This window comes from Armigeres subalbatus, chromosome 1 (genome assembly GCF_024139115.2).
Source record: "Armigeres subalbatus isolate Guangzhou_Male chromosome 1, GZ_Asu_2, whole genome shotgun sequence".
In the NCBI taxonomy this organism is placed as follows: Eukaryota; Metazoa; Arthropoda; class Insecta; order Diptera; family Culicidae; genus Armigeres; species Armigeres subalbatus.
In genome coordinates, this window is record NC_085139.1 from 195697549 (window position 1) to 195716291 (window position 18743).

At 39.8% G+C, this 18743-nt stretch overlaps 1 protein-coding gene and 1 long non-coding RNA gene across 2 annotated transcripts; both read left to right on the forward strand.

Annotated features, from left to right (window-relative positions):
* The first annotated feature begins 3366 nt into the window (after window positions 1-3366).
* On the forward strand, window positions 3367-3830 carry LOC134209624 (uncharacterized). The gene is made up of 3 exons (XR_009978765.1): window positions 3367-3416; window positions 3501-3618; window positions 3675-3830. It is a non-coding gene; the product is annotated as an uncharacterized LOC134209624 (long non-coding RNA).
* A 2899-nt stretch (window positions 3831-6729) lies between these two features.
* LOC134206869 (uncharacterized) lies at window positions 6730-8084 on the forward strand. Its single transcript, XM_062682607.1, has 4 exons — window positions 6730-6954; window positions 7027-7308; window positions 7411-7677; window positions 7737-8084. The coding sequence occupies exons 1-4, from the start codon at window positions 6730-6732 to the stop codon at window positions 8082-8084; spliced, it is 1122 nt and encodes a 373-aa protein (XP_062538591.1).
* The last annotated feature ends 10659 nt before the right edge of the window (window positions 8085-18743 follow it).

Sequence of the window (18743 nt, forward strand, 5' to 3'; positions counted from 1 at the left end):
AACGATGGCGTCGGTAGCGGTCCCAGCATCGAAAATGGTGGTTTCTGCATCTGTACACTCAAACCAAACTGCTGATACATTCTATGTGCACAAAGCGCATAGATTATAAGATGGGGCAAGAATTTTCATTCTATGTGCGGCTAATAAAACATATGAATTGTATTTATAAAGTATATTATTCCTGAATTAGATTTGAAGTGTACCAACATAAAAAGCATGAGCACCCCGCAATATTTTTATTGATCGCAAAATAAACAATGTTTGGGCGCGAGCGACAGTCTGGAACGTCTTGAAGAACATTAAATTCAACAAAATTGGAATTGTGGAGCACTAGCGAAACTAGTCGAGGTAATTATTATGTTTTATTCTTACATCCATTATTCAACTTTCCGTTATTCTATTACAGGCAGCACCAGCATCGGAATACGTTGTCGCCAATTGGGCATCGAAGAAAATTCGACGAAACCAGTTCCCAGACCAGAATCGAGAATCCGGACTCAGATACAGCGAGCGACATATGCAATATCTCACCAAATCGTCCGATAAATTTGTCCGGGCCGGACATTGGAAGGGCCAATTATGTTTGCAACCATAGACAACAGAAAGTGAGGATTTTATTTGAGCCGTGAAAGCTTCATTGAAACGATTGGATCATTCAAGCCGTCGCCCCCTCGCAAAAGACCCCTCACCATATTGTTCGCATTCGTTCTTCCCCTGAAGCTTGGTCGTAAAGATAGGATTTACAAAAAAAAAAACTAAATAAAATAACAATTTAACCAAATGTCCATTTCCAACAAGATTGAATTAAAGATTTACTTTCCATATAATCATTGCCATTATAAATAGCAATTCATTTGGGGGTATAATTTATCTGTTCCTAATCCGAATAAAGCAAGACCCGAGGCAAGGCCATTACACTATTATTTTCATTACTCTAATAAATGTAATCCATTTGAGCTTCTTAATATGAATTAAAAGGCCGCACATAAAATCCATCATGACGATATCGGCAATAATTCAATAGCGTTGCACATAGTTTTCATGTACGAAAGTAACTGGTCATATTTTAAGTGCAGGGCATATATATGTAATGTGCGTTTTTATTTGAGTGTAGCGGTTCTCGCAAACTATCGAGTGGCTATCGTCGGCGTCAGCAGCACTCCAGTGAAATTTTCTCGCATGGTTCTGGATCTGGTTTTGCTATAGTCAATTGAGAACGCGCATTATTGAGAATAAATCAGTTTTTTCAGAACCTCTATTTTATAGTAGAAAAGGTTGAGCAAATCATCATCGCTTGGCGACAGCAGAAATTTGAAAGTGCGCGTCGGACTATTGTGTGGTTGCTGTTAGTGATTCGGAAAGCGTATTATTGGAAATTTATTGGTTTATTGGTTATTCTATACAAGGGAAGGTTGAGCCTGGGCTAATTTGATTCAAAGCGAAAATTAATCGCTTGGCGACCGCAGAAAGCTGCCGTTCGTAGCAGAATTAAAAGCGCGTGTTGGATGGAGATGCTTCAAAAATTTATTCGCATGGATGACATCAGTAAAAGTAATGTAAAAATTTATTTCATGATTCCGATTTGGTTTTGTTCCTGTCAGTGACTGGAATGGCGCAGTATGAAAATAATTCGTTTCTTACCAGAACCACAATTTTATAGAAGAGAAGATCAAACTGAGAATTTGTTTTATCAAAGTGCAAACCATAATGGCGGCATGGATCGCGCGCGCAGGAGAACACCTTTCTTGTAATCAATAAAGAAACCCCGTTAGTCCCGCCTCTTTGTTAATCGGTATGGGTGCAAATTTTATGTGGGGATACAGGGCTTACTTTATTGACTACAAGAAAGCTGCTTTCCCGCGCACGCGAGCCATTTCGTTCGGGATGTCACGGTGACGCCCTTTCGCCCTGTTATTGGTACGGAAAGCCTTCATTCCGCTACCAATGATAACGGTCTGCGACTTGTAACCTTTGCTGCTGCTAGAGGGATGGCAAACACGTAAGAATATCCGCAAACACACCTGGCAACATCCGATGAAGACACTTGCTCACAGATAGACCACTTGCTGGTCGACGGACGACATTTCCCGGATGTTATAGATGTAAGGTTCTTCAGAGGTCCGAATATTGACTCGGATCACATTATACTTGCAAAAATTCGGGCGCGACTCCAGCGTCAGCAAATTCAAGAAACAACAGAACGATGCGTTTCAATATCCAACGCTTGTCAGTTGAAGGAGTTGCTGAACAGTACCATCAGAAGCTGGACGAGCGGATTGGAGCTCCCGCCGGATCTGGCGACGTCAACAGATTGTGGGAAAATATCCATGAAGCTGTGACTATAACAGCGAAGGAAGTGTTAGGCACTGCACAGCGATGCCAACGAAATGGTTGGTTTGATGAGGAGTGCCAGCGAGTGACGTACGAGAAAAATGTTGCTAGGAGTCGAATGCTAGTGGCTCGTACCCGTTCTAACAGAGAGCGGTACATTGTAGCAAGGACAAGGACAGAAGAGAATCGAATCCACCGCAGAAAAAAAGACAACACGAAAAGAGTGTGATAGCTGAAGCGCAGGAGACCATGGATAGGAACGATATGCGGAAGTTTTACCCAACTGTGCCCGCCATGTGCAATGACCGAAAGAGGAATTTGCTGACAGACAAGCCTGGTGGAAGGAGCACCTCGAAGATTTGTTGAACGGTGAGCAACGCTGGACGAGGTAAAGAAGGCTCTAAACGAGCTGAAAATCAGTGAAGCTGCTGGGATGAAAGAGATCCCGGTCGTGCTTCTCGGCCCTCACGAAAACCTGCCTGGTATTCGCCGACAAAGGACTCCTCAAGCGGTCTCAGTCTGTTAAACAGAATACGCGACAGGATTTTGTACGCCGAGCTCAGAAAGGTGATCCCTCTGTAATTGGCACACTCTAGTCTATGCCCTTTCTTTTAGATTGGGCATATGAGGCCATCCAACCAGCCGGCAGGCAGTTCTCCCATATTTTCTGGATAATGTGGTGGATTGATTGATGCAGCTGCTCACTTCCGTGACTAGTGACCCTTTATGGACATGAAGCATGGACGTTAAAAGAGGCGGACCGGAGAGCTTGTTACGTTAGTACTCATTAGCATACATAATTAGTAGAATTATATAAATGTACAATCATTCACTGTATCATCCTAAACGATAACTGTGTGCAATCAAAATATGCCGCATGGGCCAAACGAGATGTGGCGAAAATGAAACGTCAACAAAGTCAGCGAAATACAACTGTCATCGAGCAGCAACGACTTCCGCCAAACCTCTTTCGTTTTGTTCTCTCGATCGCCGCCAGAAAAATTGCACAGCAGGTGTTAAAAGTGGCAGCTGGGAGATTTGGTGCTAATAAAAGTGCAGGTGAAGATTTCTACACCAAACGAAAGGTAAGAAAATCGAGAAAATAGAGTACACACGTATTTGCACAAGTCTACAAAAGACAATCATTCTTGATGATCGTTTGTTCGCAGATCAATAGTTTTGACATCCATTGCACGTGCACGACACAAAGAAAATTGCACCAAATTCCTCGCTTACGAAAAACGAAGTCGTTCTCCACGATACGAATCGGCAAGATAGATCACAAAGGTGAGTTTATTCATGCAAATAAGGTAAAATTAGGCCTACCGATTTGTTTTGTGCAGCACAGGATTAGGCAATTTGCTTGTCAACCAACTTCCCCTCGCCATTTGCACAAATAAAGGCTTCCAAAGCAAAGTCGCATTCCTCTGAAACCACGAGACAAACCAGAAAAGAATACGGAGGTGAGTCAATCAATATAAACCATCAATCACCTTCCCGTCACCACTCGCACAGCAAAAGGCCTCCAGAAGCAGTAAGTCTAATGGAATCTGAGACAAGCAAGAACCAACACTAACAGGTCCAATCCGTCAGGGCCTTTTTATTCTTTCACGAATTCTAGTTTCTGGAAAGGTGCACGGCCGAGGTGGCACAGGACCAATAGTGTGAGGTTTCCGGGAGACGGCAACGGGAATTTGCATCAAGCGGGATCGGAATCCAAGGCCGATGCGGCACAAGCACGACGTTCCTGAGAAGAACGAGATCCGAGTCGGCGCCAAGTAACCAAAAGTTCCTTTAAGAGTTCGTTTTTCGCTTAAGCAGCTCAGTGAACTTTTGGCTCAGCTCAGGAACTTTTGGTTACTTGGGGATTGCCTCGAGGCGCCGCAGGAGCCAGCAAAAGCGCATCGATATTGGTGATCCCAACCAGCAAAGCAGCTGGCGTGTCACTGCCGAAATACGGAGCCATTTGGAGTCAAGTCCTTGTACGCAATCACGCCGGGGTTCTCAATCCCCTCGTCACGCGGTGTAGTTGGACGATCGCAGGTAGGGGGCACGATGCAGTTGCTGACGATCCGGCGAACGTGAGTGCTAGCTTTAAGAAAGTGAAGAGAAGAAGATGAAAGAAGACAGGGAATGCAGTGTTTAGGAGAATAGGGTGACCCGGATAAAATGGTATGATGATGGAGAAAATATAAGATGATTGCACACTGAATTATGTTTTGTGGCGTTTGTAGTTGACTAGCCGGACCGACTAATCCCCCTTTTTCTACGAAAAGGTCGTTTCACAACAAGCTTTCGGGGTTTTCTAGCGAAAAGTACTGCGTACAATACTCGAAGAGAAACTAGAAAATAGTGTGTAACGCAGACGCATGAATCATGAGCTGTAGAGTAGAGTGGGGCAAGAGTACGCACTTAGTTTTATATACCAATCGACTCAGCTCGTCGAACTGAACAAATGTCTGTCTGCCCGTGTGTATGTGTGTGTGCACACGAAAACCGAAGAACATTAGCCACTTTTTCATATAGTAATTCTCAAAGCCTTGTTGATCACTATTGAATTTGCGTTTAAAAGTTATTAAGAAAATGGAATCGAACTATTTAAGCGTCATATAACGTTTGTGTTTTGGCTAAATGCGAGAAAGGCAGTATCATCACTCGGTGAGTCAAGTTGGGTTTTTTTATATGTGTAGAAGAAGAAAAAAAGATGGCGTAATCTGAATAGGCTTTAATGTTACTAATGCTCTGCTTTATTACGTGGAGATAGAAAAAAAATATTTATGGGTAATAACATCAAGTTACTCTCTATCATATAATAAATAGCGTAATTTGAATATACTATAAGGGGCTCGAGTGTTGTGGGTGCCAAAGCTTTAAAGAGAAAGGATGCTCAACCCTTCACAGAACCCTGTTGTGCATGTGCACGCAGTTTGCCGTTGCACTCTTCATCTGTCAATGAGGTTATTGTTTTCCTCTGGGGTGAAATGGAAATCGAACAAGTCTGTCATTTAATTAGGCTCAGCCTGGTGACACTAGCGTTAGCGTTGCAAAGTGAGATTGACTATTTATTGAACGGTGATCGACCGAACGGCTGAACGGCCAATCCATGCTGCAGCAACAACGGTCAACCAACCGACGACGTCAACGGAAGACATCGCGGTCCAATGAAGCGGTTGACGGTTCACACACCACACTTTGGGAATGCGCCTTGCAAGAAGGTGGACAACTTAGCTGGCGGGGCGGGTTTGGGCAGTCATGAATATGTTCAGACTCGAGTACGATATTTTGCCATCCGAACTCCCATTGTGTGCCGGCTGCATCAGATTCAGCACCAGCGGACATCATTCTACTCATTATCCAATGAGGATGAGTCGGTGCCATTCAAACTATCGGCTGGTAACCCCAAGCGGTGACACGGGACGGCGTGGTATCATGATGAACGAAAGAAGCTTATATCTCATTTGGGTTCGCTAACCATCAGGAACCAGGCAATGCAATGGTAAAAGAGAACAAGGTACGTGCCACGTTCGAGTCTCCGGAAATTGTATCCAGAATCTCCTTCGGGCGTCGATGGCTATTTCTGGCGCTAATGGTCGATTGGCGGGCTGTGGGAGAAGTTGGTAAACAAGAACCTCAAGCGTTTTCAAGACTTTGCTCGAATCAATCTGATATGTAGATACATAATTTCTAAATTCGTAACTTATTGAAATTATGGTGGAATATAGGACTGGTGCAAAACGGCCAATATGTTGGTTGTTTAACTTACATGCGAAACATAAGTTTCCTGTTCTGTGAATTAATAAGTGATGAACTTCCCATCAAGAAAAATCACTAGGCGAAAAGACGGCTTTGGCAGGTTTTGTTCTTTTATTGCCAGGGGGGTTTTTGTCGACCAAATTTTATGAAATTTGGCCACAATGTTCTTCGATATGCAAAGAATGTTTAGACCAAATTTGAGCATAATCAGTCATAAAAAACCCTGACAATAATAGAACAAAACCTGCCAAAGCCGTCATTCCCCCTATAACAAAGCTTAAAAAATCTGTGAATTAAATGACATTTCAACGATGGTGCCATTAAATCAGTGACGGTGAAGTTTAGGATTGTTTTTGAACTTTTATTGTGTAAGTGATTTCATTCAATGAGCCATTTTTCATCCGGTGCGGTTTAGGCCAGACTCCTGTACGCGTAAACCCACTAGGATCTACACCGAGATAAAAAAAATTAAGCTTTTAATAAGTTGCCACTTATGAATGATAATGTTTTTAGATTCATTAGTGGCTTATGCGTTCCTCAATAACTGATTATGAGTTTCATAACCAAAACTTATGAATTTCGTGATCACGGCTTATGAATGACATAAGTGCAGTTATTGTGAAAAAAATCATTCAGATTTCAAAGATGGCGTATCCAACGAGCACCGTTCTGGACGAGCAGCAATTATTGCTTGATTTATTTTCGGAAACTCCCGCTGAGTGTCTAGAAGTGTTTCAAAAAGCACAATTGGGAATATCCGATCTCTTGACAGTGAATGAATCTGACTTCATTGCTAAACTATCCACTTGTCACCTTCCGTTTGAAGTTGGAAAAATCTGGGACTGGATTACCAGTTGGCGCAAAAGAAACGTAAGTTATAGTTATTTCATAATTTAAGAACAGTTGACTTAAATATTGTTTGTCTCATAATACATAATCCAGAACCTGCAAAATTGTGTATTTGTGCATGAGGTCGCGAGTCACCCATTCGGTGAAACTCTTGGACAGCAACAAGCTGTATCAGATGCACCGGAATGCAGTAAACCTTCTTGTGACGTGGTTTCGACATTAAATGTCCCAGAAGACGCTCAAACAAATTGTGGAATCATAAATAATTCGGACGATCCTTTCGATCGAGGCGAAACTCAGATCACCGATACCGCTGCTACAGAGGGAGATTTGCTGAACATAAAAACTGAGCAATCTGACGACGATGACGTCCAGGTTTGTTGTTTTTAATGCTTTGCATTGTATACTACTGTTATTCATAGTATATGATAAGTACTTTTTTTTTATTATGTGATTGATTTTTATAATCTTTTTCAGTTTCTAGCCAATGATGCATCGGTAAACAGATCATATGGACCACCAGCAACGCTTACGCCGAAATACTTTCGTTACCTTCTAACACAGTCTGATCACGGTAAAAGGGTACTGGAAACTGCAGCTACTCACACACTATCCGACGCCGGACAAAAGCTAGTTGCCGATACCGTAGCCAGGTTCCATTTGTGTCAAAAGCGGAAGACCACTGCAGAATCATTGAATGATCTCAGTGACATCATAGTACGTGTTTTTGTGAAAGAGTCTAAGGTAAATCATAGTGAGCATATCACATAACACATATAACTGTCATATTAATTGTTATACAGGACACATACTACATTCCAAAAGGAAATCGATCGAATCCTGGCGGTAAATTGTTCAGCCGGATCAACTACATAAAGCAATCCGAGCGTATAAAGATAAAAAAGGAAGAAGCACACGCGTCTCAATCGAACGGTACGGAAACTGACAATCAAGAACTATCTGCAGACGTAGAAGCAGCAGTACAGTGGCTTGCGATCAACATTGCTCCCTGGGCAACTGTGCTCAGCTTATGGGAAGTCAGCTACCCGGCACGGCAGCAGCACTTGAAACAGTTTAGCCGGGCCCAGTCTGTAATCGACCGTTACCCCCAATTGCGTGAAGAGTTTGGATTTCAATTGGTAAACGACTAAAATTAACTATAATGCACTATCTTCAATATCTGTATGTATCAAAATTATTAGCTGGATATCGATTACCGGAAGCTCGGTTTGGGGAATCCTGCAGAGCCTTCATCGAAGTGGGAAACACTGTACGAACCTGTTGCGCGATACGTCACCAAGTTTGGCAAAGATTGCTCTTCACAACGTCTGGCTCAAAGCTTAAAAAACAATTCCTTATCCTCAGGTATGGTATCACACTATGATATATTCACTGCAGTAATACACTTTCACTCATTGGCATTGGTTTATTTACTATATACTTAGAATTCTCAGTTAATTCAGAACAATAATTCAGATTAAACTACACAACAACCCGTTACTGAAAAAAAAACTACTTTGCGGATATGGGGCAGTGCATAGTTTCATTATTTGACGTTTGAGCGGTGCCGAAATTCATTTTGAATGAACTCGATATATGAAAGAGTGTTGATTTTCAGTAAACAGCGCACCGCTCAAACGTCATTGTGTTCATTCGATGCACCTCCCCATGAGTGCGCAGCTGAATGTCAAAAATAATAAAAGTCAAGACTCTTTACACATTATAGACTAGCGAAAATCATGAAGAATGTTAACGCGTGAGATAAATTAGACCATGAGATCCCTTTGCACGAAAACTTAATGTGCAAAGTGAAGGATTTTCGTTACTTTAATTTTACCTAATTTAGTAATTAACGAATGTATTTAATATGAAGTTCTAGAAATCTCTACAAATCTAAATCAAATTCGGCAAAATTATTTTTTCCATTGTTCGCGGCTGACTGCTTATATTTACATCTTTTTTTTTGCAAAATTAGAAAAGCTGTTTTTGTTAACTTTTTGCTTAAGCTGTCGCAATTATTTTTATCGGTTTTTATTTCATTCAATCACTCTGTCTGCCAGACTATTTGTGAAGTCACCATCATCGAGTGATCTTATTTGAATTCGTTGTTTATTTGGATAATAAGATAGTGTCTTAACGCAGCATTCAATATTCGTTTTGTTGAATGCTAGGTTCTTTATTATCGAATTTCATTGTAAGTATTCATGCCTTTACTCAAATTTCATGTAAGTGAAAATGATATTGTTATTTACAGAAAATCTACCGCGACCTATGTAATGCATGCATAAAGCGTTTGGAGTTCCTTGAATCCTGTATGGTTTTGCATTGAAGTATTTCGATACCTTTTCATCAGATAAGTATAATTTGAAATAGAACATGAGAAGTTGACTCTGATTTTTTTTTTGTACAGGGACTTCAACAACATTTCCTATGGAGGATGCAGATTTTCAGTTTTTTTCTTGGCGACATTTTTATTCATTGAAAATATACCAAAGTACGAATGTTATAGCGAGTATACAGCTGCATATTGAATATATTGAGTAAAGTTATGAAATAATAAAACTTATTTAGTTTAATTTTTTATTGTTTTACTGCACTCAGGCAAATGAACGTACGAAATACATAAGGCAAACATTATGGATCTACAAGATTGTTGAAAATTGTTGAAACATAAGTCTCTTATGCTTTTCATCTTGAGCTCTTTAAATTTCATTATTGGGACGTATGTTTTTTAAAAGTTGCATGTAGTGAATTTCATAAGACACCTTTTAGTATTTTGTTCAAAACTGATTTGAAGGAAATCATAAGGCATTCTATGAAAGACATGATGCTCATTTTAGTTACCCTAATCGGAAGGAAGGAGCTTAGGTCAAGAGAATCATGTTCTCACATATTGCAAAGTTTTCAAGTCGTGCGGTTGTATCCAACATCTAGGGGGTCTTGAAAAAAGATTAAGTGTTCTCAAGTGTCAACGGTAAATAATATAAGTGTTGAACGGTATAATAATAATTGCATCATGTGCAAAGGAACCTTTTCTATTCGATTAAGATAAGTGATGCCACTTATTTATTCATACCCCCTTGATGTCTTCGATACAACTGAAAAGCGAATTCGAAATTACTTGTATATGCATAATTATGAATGAACCAAAATTTTTAAATATCTGACATTTACCACGTGCTCATTATTCAAGAAAATTTTCAATGTACTCGATTTAGATATTCATAAAGCAGCATTATGAATTGATTAATATATGCTATAACGAATTCATAAATCTGCATTATGAATTGATTCAGATGTTTCCGTAAAATTACGAAATTCATAAGGCGTGGTTATGGCCTACAAATGCTACTTCCGTAATTCATAAGGCAGGGTTATGGATTTATTAGTGCCTAGCATAAAGGTTCATAATGCTTCATTGTGATTTCATAAATGTGCCTTAAGAAAATATTATGTTTTGTATTGACCATGAAAATTTATTTCATAATGAATCCTTTTGAATTTTAAATCTAAAACTTGTGGCAAATTTCCAAAAGGCAGAATTATGATATTCGATAGCCAATTTGCCTGAGTGTGCTTGCAATCGCATACTAGCCCTATATTGATGTTTATATGAGACTGATTAACGATCATGGGTTCACTTGTCATAAGACGAGTTTGTACAATCCCATTTAATTCCACCACTTAATTGTACCTTGACAGATACGTATTTCGACCTCAACAGTAAGGTCGTCTTCAGTGTCTCGTACTTGGAAGTCGAGTCAAGTACGAGGCACTGAAGATGACCTTACTGTTGAGGTCGAAATACGTATCTGTCAAGGTACAATTAAGTGGTGGAATAAAATGGGATTGTACAAACTCGTCATATGACAAGTGAAGATATTCCACTAAAAAGCGCAAAATAATTTTCTTAACGATCATGGGTTGTTCAACTTACAATGTATGTATTTTTCTTCAAAAAATATTTTTTATTGTTTCATTTGTTCTAGATGTTCGTTTGTTGCAGGGGTCTGCGAAGCGGCCATGTTTCTGATGCCAGCATCAAAATCATCGATTAATTTAATACGAAGGCGTAATCATAATCGTTGAAACCTGCCATTGAAAATGTATTTTGAATATCGTGATATTTTGGCGAAGTAGAGCGCCTGGTTCCGATTGAAATATGAAAATTTATTAAAAGCATCAATATTCTTGTTGAAATAGCACCTCGCATTCATACTTTCGCACAAGTTCTTGAAAAATGATGAAAAATAATTACGTCTATTTGGAAAAAATCACTGCGTAATAGTGGTTTGTTTACGAAATAGAATTGTCAGTGGGAAACACAATTTCAATAGAACAATGGGAAACTCAAAGATGTTGGCTATTGTCAAACGTAGTGGGTAGGATTGGGGTTGCCAGATACCTGGTTTGTTGCATCTGTTGCATGCATTGAGTACAGTTCTCATCCCCATCAAAGCAGCACAAGGGTTCAAACCGATCATTGCAATTGCCCAATCTGATTCATTTCTTTTGGCAAGTAACATAGAAACCGGCCGAATTGAATTGCAAAAAACTCTGGAGATCTACAAAAACCGAAGATTCCTGCAGTGCCAAAGCTGATTGTTATCAGTGAAGCATTAGAAACAGCATCTGGACTATGCTTTGTAGTGTACAAATCGATTCAATATCAGCTTCCTTGTATTTCGCGTGGTGTCGATGTTTTGCTGAAACTTCATATCGTTTTAGGACTGCCCGTTTCTAGCTGGTCTAAATTGGTCTGGATATTTATAGAGAAATATATCTACGGCGTGCAGCCAACACAAGGAGGATATTTGAATGTAAACAAATTAACTAACTATTTGCAAAATCAAGCGCAATGATTTCTTGTAACGTTTCTAATTGTAAAACTGTATTCAACACAGTTTCTCAGTTCATAGATCACATTTCAAGTGTCCACAAGTTGCCATTAGAAAATCGTTTTAAGTGCCCTTTTCAACATTGTATACAAGTGTTCACTAATCTAAAAAGCTTCAAAAAACATGTGAGTAAGCATAATATTATGCAGAAAACCCATGATTCGGTATTAAACGTAATTCCAAAGGCAATCATTCAGGCAGATATATCTAGTGAAATAACAAGAACAGAAATCAAGCCAACTATTGGAGATGAAATACAATTCGACAAAAATATGAATTCCATTCAGCAATCGGCAATACAATTCACACTGAATATGCATCATAAAAATAATTTTACAAGGCAAGACGTAAGATACATCCAAGAGGCGTCAGAAGAGTTCTGCTCACGATCAGTAGACATTATAAAGGAACTAAATATCGATGCTCTAAGTGAGCAAACCAAATATGAGTTAGAAACGTACTTGAAACAACTCAAGGACGCATTTCACTTCATTGATAGTGAGCACAAATTGTTTGCGCAGTTAAAGCATTTGAGAATATTTGAAAAACCAACAACGTTCGTTTTTGACCAAAATGAAGTAACAGAATCGACTGAGACTGGCAGAGTATCGTGTTTGGTTTTGAATCCGATTATTTTTCAGATCCAGTCGTTTTTTGAAACAAGTGATGTTCTAGAAAAAACTCTGCAAAATACTAACGATTTGGAAAAATCAGAAAACAATGGACATTTCGTGAATGGAGAACTATGGAAAAACATTAAATCACGATATGCTAATGATACTTTCGTGCTTCCAATCTGGATATATGCGGATGAATTTGAGGTGAACGATCCGTTAAGTTCTCACAACAGTGTAGATGCAGTTTGTGGAATCTATTATACATTTCCAACCATACCTGACGCTTTCCGGTCAAAGCTTTGTAATATCTTCGTGGCAGGTTTTATAAGAAAACTAACAATATCTCAAGCCGGGGTTAACCAACTAGTAGAAAAATTGATAATTCCGTTTAAAACTTTGGAAAATGATGGCTTAACCTTCACATTAGATTCGCAATTGGTGAGAGTCCGTTTTGTACTGTGCCTAGTCCAAGGAGACAACCTTGGAGTGCATACACTTTTGCAAATGTCCAGTGGCTTCAACGCCAATTATTATTGTCGTTTCTGTCATAGGCATCGCTTAGATCTACAAAGGGATTGTGAAGAGTGTGCAGAGGTTCTACGTAACAGAATCAATTATGAAGAAGACGTTAATATCAACAAGCACTCAGAAACAGGCATTGCTGGATATTCTGCATTTAATCAGCTTCCATCCTTTCATGTGGTCGAAAATCTGAGTGTAGATGCGATGCATGACTTATTTTGTACGGGAGTATGCAAGTATGGATTCCAATCAGCTTTGCATTATTTCATATATGTAAAAAAATATTTCAGTCGAACCAACTTAAACACCAGAATCAGCTATGTAGGGAAGATATCAACTGACGCAAGTTTGCGCCGAATCCCAGATATTGAAGAAGTTCACAGCAAGAAAATCAAAGGCAAGACGATTAACTTGAGAATGACGGCAGCTGAAATGAAGGCATTCTGTAGGAATTTTACTTTTATTGTTGGACTTTTAGTACCACATGACGATCCTGTATGGACGTTTTGCAAAGTGTTAATCAGGTCGGTTGATCTAATTCTGAAGAAAACGTTTACCGAAAACGATTTAGTAGAACTTAAAAATTTGATCCAATCACATAATTATTTGTACAAAATGCTTTTTGAAGACACTCTCAAGCCTAAGCAACACTTCCTCCTCCACTATCCTCGCATAATTAGAAATAGTGGACCAGTTGAACGAATGATGTGTTTCCGCAATGAAGCCAAACATCAGGGGTTTAAGGAGTATGCACACGTCATATCTTCGCGAATGAACATTGCATATACATTATCTATGAAATCGTGTTTACAGTTTAGCTATGATTTGTATCAGAAGAATTTTTTTGATTTGGTCATTGAAGGTGAATTTGTACCTAACACATTACAGTCCAGACCTTATCATTCAAAAATTATTAACGTTTTTTCCTTCTCCTTCAAGCCCACTGACAAAGTTCTATTTAGTCATTCCGTTCAGTTTAAAGGATCACAATTCAAAAGTGGCCAATTTATAACTATATCCACAATATCTGTTAACAGTGAATTTGAATTGCTCGAAATGGAAGAATTTATAAAACACGAAGGAACGCTTTTTGTGATATGTAGGATGTGGAATACCGGGGAATATTACGAGCATTTGTTAGCCTATAAGGCATTGAATAGATGTGAGTCTATGAGGATTATTAATATGAGTTTGATAAACGGTTCATCATTCGCTATCCATCAAGTAGGGGAAGATTTTTTTTTCAGAATCAATAACGATTTTTGTTAAATTTTGTGAACAAACTGTTAGAGCTAAAATTTGTAATAAATGCAATAAATGAATGAAAAAAACATGTCTAAAAGTAAGAGTAAATAATGTGAATATTTTATTAAAATGTTAGTGTATTGAAAAAAATATCGAAAATAAAAAGAAAAGTCCCCCGGGAGGGAGAGGGGGTCTTGGGAAGGGTTTGGGGGGATGGATTATTCCTAAATTCAATCGTAAATATAAATTTCGTAATTCATATTTATGTTTTATGTTGCCCATAGCAATTATGATTGAATTTTATATCAAAATCGTTATGAAACTCATAATTTTTATTTATAGTTTAGGTTAATTTTGCTTATGATGCCAATAACTTTTGCTCATGATATTCATAAGTCAAGTAATGGAAATCGTATGTAATTGGGTTATGATTTTTTCATTCGGAATCATAAGTCAAATTTATGACTTTCACAAATAATCGTTGTGGCGCCAAATCATAAGTGGTTTATGTGAAGTTCCTAAGCTTTTTTTGCTGGGTGTATCAGATTAGGATACATTTCGAGGCAAAAGAGAGAGGGTTGCTAGCTTGCTTTAGGTACATTTCATTATACTCGGCAGCTGGTGACGGGGGAGCTCTAAATGGTTCGAAAGCAATCACAGGGATTACTAGAGGGTTTCAATTTAAAATCCGTCCTATGAGCGGATTAGGTAGGATCGGTGGCTCGGACCTAGTGCGGTGGTGTTTGGACCAACAGGTAACTAGGATGGAGAAAATTTTAATAGGGAAATTAAGTTCGATCCTCGTACATGATTTGAGCGTCAAGTTTGCCAGTTCAGATGTTGCAACGTTTGTTAGATTTTCTTACAATCTATATAAGAGCAGGAGATACGCGATGCTTACACAAATATTGTACTGTCCCTATTCGTCCTGTCACAAGTCAGTTTTCTTCAACTTGAGTGCTTGACCGTTGATTTTTTCAAACTCGTTTTACATGGAGGGATACAAACATTTTAATAAAATGATATAATCTGCAATCATTTCGAAACTGTGACATAATATTTGTTATCTGTATACACATTGTTATGGAACTATTAAACGGGTCTTAACTATGTATTTTCATTTTTTGTGTAGAAGCGTATCAACATTTAGAATGTGATTGTTATGCGAATAAATATCAAGAATGGACTACAAAAGTCGGGTTTGATTTTCATTTTTTTTTAACGAAGCTCATCATTTTGTCAGTTTATCATATGAGGTAATTTAAGTTTGTTTCTGAGAGAAAATCAAAATCGTCAAGCATCGACATGAGACTATATGATAGATAGGCGTTTTCGTCTTTTCGTCATAGTCTTGAAAGCAAGTAAAAGAGACACTTTTTTTTGCCAAAGTCAGCCGTACCAAATCGTAAGCTCAGGAGCAGGGTTTGAGAAATCGCTCTCAATAGATAACAAACAAATCTATCGACCATCAAAGCCATGTAATAATCAAAATAAATGTTCTTCTACATTCAAAGTATGTCATGAAAATGGAAGAAAAGATTGAACAGGTTTGAACCTGTATAGGGTATTGAATCATGGTTTGAACCAAATGGCAGGCATCAGATGAGCCGTCAGAACATAGTTCATCTATTTCATTATAGAGACATGTTACAACTGCGAACTCTAGTTTATATGAAAGCTTAGTTCATTATAATTCTAAACACATCATGGGTTCACATATTTATGCTTATTTTCACATAATAATTACATAACTTTGATTTGTGTCATGGTTTGAACTACACTGTTCACGGTATGAACTAAATTCGTACCATGGTTTGGACTAATAGCAACAGCTCCTAAATATAATACTAATTACATGCATGAAACGCTGAGGAATGGGAGTAAAGGCAAACTACTTCGACCCTACTTACTCATTTTTGGCTTCCCGTACGGATGTTCGAGTTTGGGTGAATTAAACACACTAGTGGCTTATTTCTTCCGTGTATATAAAATTAGGGCATTCTGGCATTAGGGTGAAATCAGGAGTGATTCAGTTTGATTCTAAATTTTCGACCACTATTCTAGTTTGCATCTGGAGCAAAATAGAACAAACTCGCTGGTTTCCCCAGCAGTGTTCTATTCATGTTTTTCAAATTTTCAATTAATTGAAACCATTATGTTAATGCCAAGAAAGGCGCCGGAATTGCAAAGTGGATTGATCCGTAGATAAAATGACGCACCCATACACCAAAACAATTGAAAAATATTTGAATCTCGTGATTCAATCGTGGTTCAAATCTGCAGAAAATAGAACGGAGCGTTATACCAGTTTTATTTTTTGACAGTTGACTGGTATAAAAACTGAATCTAGAACAGCTGCTGGGAAATTCAATGTTTCAGATTCATATTCAAATTGACAGCCCCGAACGATTTGAATCACTGCTGATTTTACTCTTAGATTTAGTAATTCGAATCGTGTGAAAATCGTCTAAATCAGCGGTTCTCAACCTTTTTCTTGGGAGGTACCCCTTCAAACGTATGCTTTCATTCAATTTATTTTCGCTGTAAGCGTGTTTCATAAGATATATTAAAAAGAAAACAACAAAACTAAAAAATTGTTTGATGTTTTCATTATTCCGTGGAACTTTCTGATTCAAATTGATTTTATACGTCGACACAAGACTTTTGGAGGCTTCCGAGTCTCCTGAAACTAGGATTACAATTAACGGGCCTCTTGAGGCATTTATGCATTTTGAAAGAAGGCTTCCGAGCCTTTTGAAAGAAGGCTTCCGAGCCTTTTGAAAGAAGGCTTCCGAGCCTCTTGAAAAGAGGCTTCCGAGCCTCTTGAAAGGAGGCTTCCGAGCCTCTTGAAAGGAGGCTTCCGAGCCTCTTGAAAGGAGGCTTCCGAGCCTCTTGAAAGGAGGCTTCCGAGCCTCTTGAGAGGAGGCTTCCGAGCCTCTTGAGAGGAGGCTTCCGAGCCTCTTGAAAGGAGGCTTCCGAGCCTCTTGAAAGGAGGCTTCCGAGCCTCTTGAAAGGAGGCTTCCGAGCCTCTTGAAAGGAGGCTTCCGGGCCTCTTGAAAGGAGGCTTGAGCCTCTTGAAAGGAGGCTTCTGAGCCTCTTGAAAGGAGGCTGGAGCCTCTTGAAAGGAGGTTTCTGAGCCTCTTGAAAGGAGGCTTGAGCCTCTTGAAAGGAGGCTTGAGGCCTCTTGAAGGAGGCTTCCGAGCCTCTTGAAAGGAGGCTGAGTCTCTTGAAGGAGGCTTCCTGAGCCTCTTGAAAGGATGCTTCCGAGCCTCTTGAAAGGAGACTTCCTGGCCTCTTGGAAGGAGGCTACCGAGCCGCTCTTGAAAGGAGACTTCCTGGCCTCTTGGAAGGAGGCTACCGAGCCGCTTGAAAGGAGGCTTCCAGGCCTCTTGAAAGGAGGCTTCCGGGCCTCTTGAAAAGACTTCCGAGCATCTTGAAAGGAGGCTTCCAGGCCTCTTGAAAGGAGGCTTCCGAGCCTCTTGAAAAGACTTCCGAGCATCTTGAAAGGAGGCTTCCGAGCCGCTTGAAAGGAGGCTTGAGCCTCTTGAAGGAGGCTTCCAGGCCTCTTGAAAGGAGGCTTCCGAGCCTCTTGAAGGAGGCTTTCGAGGCCTCTTGAAAGGAGGCTTTCAGGCCTCTTGAAAGGAGGCTTCCGAGCCTCTTGAAGGAGGCTTCCAGGCCTCTTGAAAGGAGGCTTCCAGGCCTCTTGAAGGAGGCTTCCAGGCCTCTTGAAAGGAGGCTTGAGCCTCTTGAAAGGAGGCTCTGAGGCCTCTTGAAAGGAGGCCTGAGCCTCTTGAAAGGAGGCTTCCTGAGCCTCTTGAAAGGAGGTTTGAAGCCTCTTGAAAGGAGGCTTCCGAGCCTCTTGAAAGGAGGCTTCCGAGCCTCTTGAGAGGAGGCTTCCGAGCCTCTTGAAAGGAGGCTTCCGAGCCTCTTGAAAGGAGGCTTCCGAGCCTCTTGAAAGGAGGCTTCCGAGCCTCTTGAAAGGAGGCTTCCGAGCCTCTTGAAAGGAGGCTTCCGAGCCTCTTGAAAGGAGGCTTCCGAAATGTAAACAAACTGCTCCAGCTAGGCGCCTGCAGCGCTCCTTACATGATCCCTGGTTAGAGTGCAATTGTGGAAAGCTAGAACGCACTGTCTCAGTTAGTGTGGTCTCGAGTGTGGTAGTATCTTACATGCAACCAATTAGAACACACGCTCAATAAGATGTTTTGATATTCTCCATTTGTTTACATGCTGCCTTTATTCAACTCAAGCAACCCATCTTTATTTTTCGTATGTTCGAAATCAGCAATCACTCGTCCCAAGTGGGCTGAAAAAACGTCCCCTGCAGAGCCATGTTTGGGGACAATTGGCCAACATTTTGTCGGGACTTTCGATTTTGTGTACATTCTTCGTTTGGCGTCAAAACCAATAGTAAGCAAGACGGCTGGTGGTATTTTTGTTGAAACTGAAATATATGAAGATTTAAAATGTTAAACGTGCTTCTCAGTATATTAGGCCAAGGTTTGAGTTTGATGATGAACCATTTCTTGCT

Bases quoted from the DNA above. Each gene is read 5' to 3' on its own strand.
- LOC134206869 (XM_062682607.1), top strand. From the start codon at position 6,730: ATGGCGTATCCAACGAGCACCGTTCTGGACGAGCAGCAATTATTGCTT. The intron at 7,309-7,410 runs GTTTGTTGTTTT...AATCTTTTTCAG, and splicing joins CTGACGACGATGACGTCCAG to TTTCTAGCCAATGATGCATC. The intron at 7,678-7,736 runs GTAAATCATAGT...ATTGTTATACAG, and splicing joins TTTTTGTGAAAGAGTCTAAG to GACACATACTACATTCCAAA.